The sequence below is a fragment of the Parasteatoda tepidariorum genome, chromosome 4 (assembly GCF_043381705.1).
Source record: "Parasteatoda tepidariorum isolate YZ-2023 chromosome 4, CAS_Ptep_4.0, whole genome shotgun sequence".
Lineage (NCBI taxonomy): Eukaryota > Metazoa > Arthropoda > Arachnida > Araneae > Theridiidae > Parasteatoda > Parasteatoda tepidariorum.
Window position 1 is genome coordinate 95,563,702 of NC_092207.1, and position 11,798 is coordinate 95,575,499.

General features: G+C 26.6%; 1 protein-coding gene across 3 annotated transcripts in view; it reads right to left on the reverse strand.

Annotated features, from left to right (window-relative positions):
* Positions 1 to 339: 339 nt before the first annotated feature.
* The window catches only part of LOC107439911 (uncharacterized), a 20,183-nt gene continuing 8,724 nt past the window's right edge, over positions 340 to 11,798 (reverse strand). For 2 of the 3 annotated variants that reach the window (XM_071180216.1, XM_043048936.2), the window contains 3 exons: positions 9,856 to 9,939; positions 6,565 to 6,727; positions 340 to 695 (listed from right to left, as the gene is read on the reverse strand). In XM_071180216.1, the coding sequence (XP_071036317.1) occupies positions 382 to 695; positions 6,565 to 6,727; positions 9,856 to 9,939 (561 nt within the window). In that variant the 3' untranslated portion in view covers positions 340 to 381. Of the gene's footprint in view, positions 696 to 2,397; positions 2,747 to 6,564; positions 6,728 to 9,855; positions 9,940 to 11,798 lie in introns of those variants that run through there. The other variant, XM_043048947.2, reaches the window with a different exon arrangement.

Sequence of the window (11,798 nt, forward strand, 5' to 3'; positions counted from 1 at the left end):
AATAATTAAAAAGGTTATTTGCTTAAAAAATAATAAGCTTATTTAACATAATTTACATACAGTATGTAGTCACAACGAAATGCTGATATTGAAAGAAGGGATATTTCTCACTCATTATCACTTACTCAAAAAAATAAATTTTCAGAAAAGAGTATGATTGCTCTGTCATGTGGAATATTTATAATCAACAATCCTTTGCATACTAGCTAGAGCAGATAAGTCTAAAATATTTTTTAGTCAGTTTTGCAGAAGTTCATAATAAAATAATCAGCAATAAAACTAAATTATATTTTATTTATGAATTGAAAAAAATAATAACTAAAATGAAAAAAAAAGAGATTGGTTTTTAAAAAAATTTTACTCAGTAATACTAATAAAAAGTCAGCTGCAATCACTGTCTGAGGAATATTCATAGTTAACAATTCTTCGCGTACTAGCATGAGCAATAGACGACTCTTCTTTAGAAGAAAGTTCAACAGATTCAGATGAAGAAGGATTACATTCATGTTGGAGAGGCTTAACTGAAGGCTTTAAATTCTCATTTTCTTTCAAATTAGTGCTAAAACATAAAGGTTTGTCCATAAGGTCCATGTTGACAAAAAATACAGGAGGATCATTCTTTTTAGGCTTTTCTTGTTCTAAAATTGGACAAGGAATAGGTTCAAACTCACTTTTATCTCTTACGTCAACAGGATCTGGAAAGATAGAAATGATTCAAAGGACAAGCATAAAAATAAGATATTTAAAACTAACATATAAATACTAATTTCAATAGTTTTTATAATTATATAAACAACTAATAATTGTTTACATTGACATTTTTGGTTACAGTTCATAACTTTTTATCTAAATATGAATAAAAATCAAGGGCCACAATCAATCATTTTTAGACAATGAATGGGTTACTTTAAATTGTATCAGAAATATTTGGCAAGAAACTTGTTTCATTTCAGGTTGTTAATAGATTATTATGATTCACTCTATCATTAGTCTGAAACAACCAGGTAATTTTACATAGAAAGTTTTTCAAACAGGAAAAATAAAGTAATTACGAAAAACTTGTAGCATTTATATTCCATTGAGAAAATTTCTGTAACAAATAAAATTATTTTGTTAATTTCAAATCAATTGCTTAAATTAATACAAGCACAATTTATTATTTAATTAGCTTTCCCTTAATTTAAGCACCAAAAAATAATTGTTTTCTTTTTGGGAAGATCATTAAAGAGAGGAAGGAAATAATTTTTTCGGATAACTGTAAAACATGAAACATTTTCTGGAACATTTATGGTTATCTTGGTTTTATTCGTATACACGATTAATTTATGCTCAGGTAATTTCACACATAGACTTTGATTTTTAGTGAATGTTTCGTTCCATACAAATTTTATCAACACTCTTGACTTCTCTGACCTTATTAAAAATAATTTAACAACTAAAAATATTTAAATTACTTTATCACAAAACATTTAGTCTAGTATAAAATAATTAAAATGTATTTAAAATAATCCAATTTGAATAATCAATTTGTATATTGAACTTCGTAGAATTAAAATTAGAAGGGATGTCCCAGTAGACACAAGACACTGGGAAAGAGAGGAAGATTGAGGCAACCTTGGGGTTGTTGTGAATGCAAAGAAATAAAAATGCTATACAGTTTCTCAATTTTGTGAGTCGAATTTTGCTTATAGTAATTCAGTTTAATAATAATCAAATTTGAGTCTTTTGTGAATCTAATTTTTTTCAACTCTGACCTATTAATACAAGAAGAAAAGTTTTATACCTTTTATTTGTAGCAGTATTATTATTTTTCCAATATCATATCATTTACATCACTAAATACTCATAGATGGCTAAATAAAATTTGACAAAAATCATAAAGCAAAGATTAATCTAAAATGAATCACTTTTATCCCAATTTTTCATTATCTCTCGGAGGCATAATAATGTGAACATTTTGAGTCAGATTAATTTCATTTAAAAATAATAATCTGACACACACAGGACCAAGGGTATGTTAGATAATTTGATTCTAATAGCATTGATTTTCCAATTGTATAAAAATTGAACTACATTTAACATAACTCAAAACAACTAGTGATTATAATTGCATTTAATAAAAACCTTAACTTGTGTTTAATTTTCCTATCATAAATAAAGATAACATAAAAAAAATCATTGTCATTATAGCAGTAATTGGATTGAATTAAAGGGGGCGTTAATGGCACAAGGTATAAAAATAAAGTCTGAGTTAAGATGATTATAATGAGTCTCCTCTCAAAAAGGGTGGCAGATGATCGAACATTAGATAATCAGGATTCTAATGAACTTAAATTTCTCAATTATACCCCTGAAACAACTCACAAATACATCTTTGTTACACTGGAATTAAAAAAAAAAGAAGTATTNTACTCAGTAATACTAATAAAAAGTCAGCTGCAATCACTGTCTGAGGAATATTCATAGTTAACAATTCTTCGCGTACTAGCATGAGCAATAGACGACTCTTCTTTAGAAGAAAGTTCAACAGATTCAGATGAAGAAGGATTACATTCATGTTGGAGAGGCTCAACTGAAGGTATTAAATTTTCATTTTCTTTTAAATTAGAGCTAAAACATAAAGGTTTGTCCATAAAGTCCATGTTGACAAAAAATACAGGAGGATCACTCTTTTTATGCTTTTCTTGCTCTAGAATTGGACAAGGAATAGGTTCAAACTCACTTTTATCTTTTACGTCAACAGGATCTGGAAAGATAGAAATGATTCAAAGGATCTACAAACATAAAAATCAGAAATTTAAAATTAACAGATAAATACTAATTTTTTAATTATATGAACAGCTACTAATATTTAAATTGATATTTTATTAGTTACAGTTTATAACTATTTAGTTCTTTATCTAAACACAAATAAAAATCAAATTAGACTCAAGGAATCATTTCTAGATAGTGGATGGGTTACTTTAAACAGCATCAGAAATACTTGCGTTAATAAAATCTTGTTTCATTTCTTGCTGTTAATGAATTATAATGAGTCATTATATCATTAGGGGTCTGGTTCATTTCATCGACAATCACTTCATCCACAGGCCATTTCATTGACAAGTCATGTCAGAAATTTCCCTCTTCAGCAGCATAGCTGACAAAGACATGAGGAAGAGGGTTAGAACAAAATTTTTTATCAACATAATTTTTGCCAATTTGTTTTCCAAGCTGGATTTTCATTTTATTTTTCCCCACATGCATTTTTTCCCCAAGATTTTTATAATACTAGGAAGTTCTGCCCCTTTCTCACTTCGCTCACCAACCTTCGTAATAGCCACTCTTACAACTTAGTTTGTTTTTTTCCTATATCGACCTTTTTTTTAAAGAGAAAATATAAATATTGAAATTTTATGTAAGAAAATTTTATTAATACGTCAATAGTAACAAAATTAACGATTACTTGCATATGAAAAAAAATCAACTGAGCTTGAAAAAAATAAATATCTAAACACCGGGAATATATAAATTTTTGATAAAACAAGAAGTAATTTTACAGGCCAACTATCTAAAAGATTTGTGTTTTTCGGATTAAATTCTTTGTAAACATCACCATTGTCATCATCATTGCAAAAGTTTGTTCCTTTTCTTTCTCTCTCTCTTTTTTTTTTTGAAAAGACTTTAAACTGTATTAATGCACTTTACTAATTGCGGGGGAACATTATATAAGTATAATTTTCTTTTTATCGACAGAAAATTTTTGCAGCTGAAATGGCCTGTTAACAAAAAGACCTTGTCATTGAAATTACCTATCGACCACATGGGTTCATTATCTCACAGATTCATTATATGCCATCTTTTTTTCCTTCCCAATTTCACCCGTCATTCACTCCCTACATCAGGAATCATTCACAATAGTTATTGCAAGTGGTTTTGCGATGATAATCTACAATAATGTACATTAAAAATTAATCTTAGAAATGAATGCGTTAAATATTACTAGAAAAAAATTGTGTAATATACAACTTAAATGTGTAAAATACAATTAATGTTTCGTTTTTGCAACATGATGTGAATAGAGGAGTAGGCAATTTTCAAATATAATGCTTTTTCCGGCAACTTCAACATACTATTAAGATTTTGCATCAGGCTAGGTTTAAAAAATTTCATCATAAATATACTAAATTACAAAGAATTGCAAGGGGCATAACGTCTGATGTAAAAAATCATAAAACTAGTTTCAAAATTACGCATGACTTTGCCAACAAAATAACCTTTTCTTAATATTGTCGACAGAATGACCCCTGTTGACGAAATGACCTTGTCGATGAAATGACCACGTTGATGAAATCACACTGCCAGTGAAACGACAATGTCGACGAAATGACCCTGTCCATGTAATAACCTTGCCAAAGATATGACCCTGTGGACGAAATGACCATGTCAACGAAATGACCCTGTCGACAAAATGACTTGTCAACGAAATGACCCTGTCGATGAAACAATCATGTGGACGAAACGATTATGTAGACGAAATGACTTGTCGGCGAAACGACCCTGTCGACGAAATTACCCTGTCGATGTAATTACCTTGGCAAAGATATGACCCTGTCGATGTAATAACCTTGGCAAAGATATGACCCTGTCGACGAAATTACTTGTCGATGAAATGGCCTGTCGATGAAGTGATTGTCGATGAAATGAATGCGACACATTATTAGTGTGTAACAACCAGATCAGTTTATACAGAAAATTTTTTAAACAGGGAAAAAAAAATTAATAAAGAAAAACTTGTAGAATTTTCACTTGACTGAGAAAATTTCTGCAACAAATAAAACTATTTCCTTAATTTCAAAATATATTAATTCATGATTAAATTAATACAAGTGCAATTTATTATTTAACTAGCTTTGCCTTTAATTTTAGCACAAAAAAAACAATTGTTTTATTTTTGGGAAGACCATAAAAGAAAGGAGGGAAATAATTTTTTCAGATTATTGTAAAACATTAAAAAAAAAGTGAAATATTTATGGTTATCATTTTCATATTTTATTTGTACACATGCTTAATTTATGCTCAGGTAATTTCACACATAGAATTTTTAGTGAATGTTTCTTTCCATACAAATTTTATCAACACTCTAGACTTCTCTGACCTTATTAAAAATAATTTAACTACTAAGAATATTTAAATTACTTTATCACAAAACATTTAGTCTAATATAAATTAACTTAATTGCATTTAAAATAATTCAATTTGAATAATCAATTTGTTATTTGTTTAGAGATACTTTTATGGTGGGTAAACAAAAATTCTTTAAATGTTATTGAACTTTGTAAAATTAAAATTAGAAGGGATGTCCCTGTAGACACAAGGCACTGGAAAGAACGGAAGATTGAGGCAACCTTGGGGTTGTTGTGAATGTGAAGAAATAAAAATTCCATACTGTTTCTCAATTTTGTGAGTCGAATTTTGTTTATAGATTGAGTTTAATAAAAGTCAAATTTGAGTCTTTTATGAATCTAATTTCTTTTCAACTCTGACCTGTTAACAGAGAAAGAAAAGTTTTATTCCTTTTATTTATCATTTTTCCAATATCATATCATTTACATCACTAAATACTAATAGATGGCTAGATAAAATTTGACAAGAACCATAAAGCAAAGATAAATCTAAAATGAATCATTTTTATCCCTATTTTGCATTATCTATCGGAGGCATAATGTTAACCTTTTGAGTAAGATTAATTTCACTTAAAAATAATAATCTGTCGCACACAGGACCAGGGGTATGTCAGATAATTTGATTTTAATAGCATTGATTTTCCAATTGTATAAAACTTGAACTACATTCAACATAACTCAAAACAACTAGTGATTATAATTACATTTAATAAAAACCTTTACTCATGTTTAATTTTTTATCATAAATAAAGATAACATAAAAATAATCATTGTCATCATAGCAGTAATTAGATTGAATTAAATGGGGGTTCAATGGTACAAGGTATCAAAATAAAGCCCGTGTCAGGTTGTTTATAATGCGCCTCGCCTCAAAAAGGGTGTCAGACGATCGGACATTACATAATCAGGATTCTACTGAACTTAAATTTCTCAATTATACCCCTGAAACAACTCACAAATACTCCTCTGTTACACTGGAATTAAAAAAAGGAAGTATTAAAAAAGAGTATGAAATAATAAACTGAATTTTTACTAAAAATTGACTCTCTTGTATAAGCATACATAATGCACTAGTAATATAAAGAAAAAAACTGCTTTATAGGAACATCTCTTTTTACACAAAAAGTTTTTATATTTTAAGTAACATAACAAAAAGTGTTTTGTACATGATATAAATTAAAAAGAAAATCATCTGATTGCATATTTTGGATACATTTCATTGTAAATGTATAAATGAAATTGCAGGAAATAAAATTAGATATCTGGATTAAAACTAAATTATACAAAAAATAGCACATTAGATCTAATACAAACAATTTAAATCAAAATGCTACAGTTTGTTAAGATATATTTGTTAAATTATTAATAAATAAAATGATCCAATTAGTTAAAATATTACCATCATTGAATTTCCGTTTATAACCTCTACTAGTCCATGGAATAGGATCTGTAGCATCTGGGGATAATTGTTTTATCTTTCGAACAAATGCTTTGAATTCCCTTTCCAGCTTTACAATTTTTTCTCCGCATTCTGCAATATGTTGATCAGAATAACAAGTAACCTGAAGATAAGTATAAAACAAAATTCAACAGTTTAAAACTAAAAGACAATGACATTTTACTTCCGTGCATAGTTTGAAGAACTTAGTACATATTTTTAAATTAGATACACAAAATGTGTAGTTTTTGAATGGTTAATGTGCTGCTCTCTTCCTTTCAAACAAAGTTTTGCTATAAACAAATATATAACTAGCATAAGAAATTTTGCAACAGTCTTTCAAACTAATTTTAATAATATAATTTAATACAAAAAAAATTATAAATTTCATGTTAAAAAATTCATAGAAACTAATTCAAAGTGTTAAATTTCTCAACATTTCATTGTTCTGAAAAGAAACGTTTCTATTGCGAAAATATGCTCAGAATAAATGTTAATTAAAAATAAAGGTATTGATATTTAAAAATGTAAGAGATTTATGTTCAGCAAAAAATAATAAAATAAATTTTTTTCAAAAGGAAAGTATAAAGCCAATGCAATTTTAATATATTATAAAAAAAAGAGTCAATATATAAGTTTGTAAAACCTTAAATGTTTGTAATTCCAAAATATTACACATATCTTGTCTCTGAACTTTTAAAACAAATTGATAAAGTTCCAATTTCACTAAAGAATAATTAAAATAATTATTGATACAAAAATTGAATTCATTGCATGGTTCTTGGTAGCAAACAAAAAATGGGGGGACTCTCCTTTAAAAAAGTTGTACATCACTAACTTAAATGCATTTTAATTTCTTAAATGAAAAATATTTTCTTAAATACTCTAAATTCTAAGTTTTTAAAATCGATATGATACCTAAATAAATTTTCTTACATTGATTTAGAAAACAAATATAGTATCCTTTCCAACCAATCATTGAAATTTGGAATTTTTTTAAAAATCAAATCTAACATATATAATTGATTGTCTTCAAGCAAATAAATTTAGTTATTGGAGCAGATTGAAGAAAATATTTATAGTATCCTACACATGAAAATAAAATTCTAGTGTCTAAGAGTTTATAACATAAATTTTTATAATAAGTATTAGAAACTTATACAAGTGGTCGAAAGAAATTACTCAGCAAGATGGAAACAAGTTAGTCTTCTCAAATGAGAAACTTTTTGTACTGAAAAAACTTGCAAACCCTAAAAAAATTCCGTCGTCAGTATTGCGTAAAGACGATTCAATAAATAATTTGGGGAGCTTCACCAAAGAGAAAAAAGTTCTGTAGCCTCTCATTTATGAGGGAGTTAAAATTTGAGCATAAGTCTATAAAAAAGAAATTTTGGAAAAAGTACTTTTGTCTTATCTCTAAACTATGACAAATATTACTACTAGAGACAAATATTATTGCTTTCAGTTAGTTTATGTTTATTTGCATAATGCAAGCATAGCCCAGAGACAATATGGCTGATTATTAGAAAAATATGAATAGTCAAAAGCCCTCTGGATCTTAATCCATTAGATTATTTTGCATATAAGTCATCTAGACAAATACTGAACCACTTTTGGAGCTTATAGACTTTTTAGTACAGCTCATTTTGATTTGTCTATGGTGATATCCCTATTTTAGCAAGACTGCGATTTGTATGGAAATTTTGGCCCGTGCACTGTGAAACTCAAATAGCATTAACATAAGGGGACCTGTAATAACTAATAGAATTTTTTTGAGTAGCAGCTTATTTCACTTCAGTCAAATACTTGAATAGCTTAGCTCAGCTTGAAAGTTCAAAATAAAAGTTAAAAAAAATGAGTAAAATTTTGATTTCTTAGGAAAAGATCATACATACTTAATTTTTTTGCCGAGTCATTAAAATTGCGGATATTGGTGAAAGGTTACGAATCACAGTCAGAAATTAATTTCCTGACTTTTCCAGACAGATTTTATTAAATTTTCCTGATTTTTGTGAATAATGGCATAAATTTTATTATTAATTTGGTGCAAGAAAAATATTTTTTGAGAGAAAACTAGACAGTCTAACATAAACTTTTCAATTCTGTGACATTTATCTGATTTTTCCAGATTTTTTTTAAGGAAAAAAAAAAAAAAAAAAAAAAAAAANAAAAAAAAAAAAAAAAAAAAAAAAAAAAAAAAAAAAAAAAAGATTTTTCCACTGTTTTCCACGATTTTTCTGTTTTATTTTCACACCATAAATAACAGGTTTTTTTTTAGCATTTCTTACATTAAAAGTGCAAATTTTTTCTCAAAAGTAGATCACAAAAANAAAAAAAAAAAAAAAAAAAAAAAAAAAAAAAAAGACTTTCAGGTGTCTGCAATTAATTTAGTTTTGTATGAGTTAATAATATGTATTTACTCTTTATAGTACTAAAAATATCTAGTTTGTCTTAGAATTTAAAGAAAAAAACCTATGTAAAGTAAAATTAAAACTGAAGTTTTGCATCCAATGTATTTTTTCTACAAAATTAACTTATAGTAGGTCTTCAACTTGTTCCGGTCAAAATTAATGTTTTTTTTTTTTACTACATATAAATAACTTATATCTTTAGCTTTTAAATAAATTCTAATTCTACATTTGTTTTAAACACATGTTTTTGCTAACAAAAATGTTAAGCATGAAAAAAACAAACAAACTGAATTTAACTAAATAAATTGCACGTTTATTTAAAAAGATGTATATATTTTTGCCTGTAATCATTTTAATGGTCAACATTAATTACTAGAGATACATTAAGTGGGTATCTTGTATCAATTGATGGTGACATAATACATACATAAAAATCTGAACAACACAGAAAAAAGTATTCAGGCTATTCGGTTCCACTTTGCTAACTGTAGATATTAAAATTGCTTTCAACATATTCCTTCCATTAGAGGTTTAACATAAAGAGGATAAAAGCAGATGCTATCTACAAAAATCACTAAAAATCTTCTATCATCAAAATCATTCAAATTAAACCCTCCGAAATTCTGCATGCAGTTAAGATTTTAAAAAATACATGAAAAATAAAGAGTTTCAATACAATATCATAATAAATAAATTAATTAATAACATAAAATAAAAAAGGTACTCTATTTAGGAAATAAATGGTGAAAACTAAAAAGGAAAAAAAATTAAATTAGTGTTAACATGCATAAAAACAATGTAAAAATTAAAAATGGAAAGTTCATATGCTTAGATTGAATACCTGCGATTTTTTTAAATAAAAATCTATATCTCGTTTGATGCTGGGAAGCCATTTCTTAATTTCTTCTACAGTATGGAGGGAATCCTGCAAAAAAGAGGGATATTTTTTTATTACTTTATTGAAAATAAAATGCAAAATATCAAAAATAATAAGCATATCCAAAATGATTAGATATTAAACATAAAAGTATATCAAATATAAAAGCATATTGTATATGAAAATACTTAACAAACAAATACACAACAGACATAAAAACAAAATGAACAATAAATCTTTTATTGAAGCAAAAAAGGTAAAAACTACTTTTTCAGATAATGTTTTGTTTATTTGTTAGTTCTATTTTATTTGTTGTTAATGTTAGTTCTTTGATGAGTCACTAAAGTACCTACAATTTTTTGTGGTAATATTTCAAATATCAATTGCGTAGTTATTTACACTATCTAGACTAAATTTATTTGAAGTAGAATAATTGGAATCTGAAGTAATTGGAAATAAAAATACTTTGGAATATAAAATTTTTTAAACTGTTTTGTCTATAGATTTTCATCTATAAATTAAGCAAAACAAGATTAAGTTTTATGTGCTACTTAATTTTAATATTATTATGACCATTTACTTAATATTTTGCACTCAAATATGACACAATGAAAATTTGGCAAAGCAGATAAAAGAAAATTATCTATTTCAGAGAAAAATATGCTGATTAAATAAATATATAGTTAGAAATAAGGACTAATAATAATTTTTATTGAAATTTACTAAAATAGCAATGATTAAAATTCCAGTGGTCTATTTAATAATATTTATAGTAGTGACAAGTGAACTTAGAGACAGTTTTTTTTGAGAAATCAAGAAAAATATAAAAGAAGTTTATAGAAAATATAGTATATATTTTTAACAACCTTAAATATTTTATAATAGAAAAAATATATTGTCTGGAATATCTCATACAATGTATTCTAGACAATTTATTTTTCAATTAATATTAGAATTTGTTCCTATATATTAAAATTTGTAATAATAAATAAATAAAAAAGAAAAATTTTTATATTAACAATTAATATTGTACTGCTAAATAATGATATTAATGAAGATAATGCTTAAAGATTATATTTTTATACACACTGACTAACAAACATGAAACTTTTTTTTTTAAACATGCTCTTCTAAAACAATATTTAGGTACTAAATGCTCATTTGCATGTTAAATGGAGTTGTAAAGTTATAAATAAGCTCATTTAAAATCTTCAATTATCATCTTTTATCGTTTATTTTTTAGTTATCATTGTTTTATTCTCTTTGCACATTAATGGAACAAAAGTGAATTTTTTCATACAAAGTGTTAATCAATAGAAAGATGTATATTGTTTTTTAATGGTTGGTTACTTTTACTTTAGGGCTTGAAATTTTATTTAACTTTCTGCTTAAAAAAACAATTGGTTTAAACCTAAAAAAAAGGGTTTGGGTTATTTTTTTCTCTAAACCATGAGTAGTAGTAATAGTACTTTATTTATGCCACCTAAGATTTGCAGAATGGTCTGAAAAACACCTAAGGGGATGATCTGAAGACATGCCATAACAGTTTTAATTACTGCGGAAGGGATGGTTTCCTTCTTTGGAACCCTGACAACTTGAATGAGAGATCAAGCAGTTTAAGGTAGAACACTTTTATGAGGTTTGATACTGAATTCTCCTCAGTCCCTTTGCAGGTTGATCAAAGTAGTCACCCTCCCACAGGCTGACCACTGCCAGTAATGCTTAACTGGGCAATGGCGGGACTAATAATTATTACTAGAGTCTGAAGTGACATGACATTATTCAAACACATATTTTGCAATTTAACAAGATATAAAATGTTTCAAAAAATTCACTGTGAATTTTATGTTATGTATAAAGTTAAAATAAAATTCCATAGAATTCATATATAAATTTTTTTTTTAATT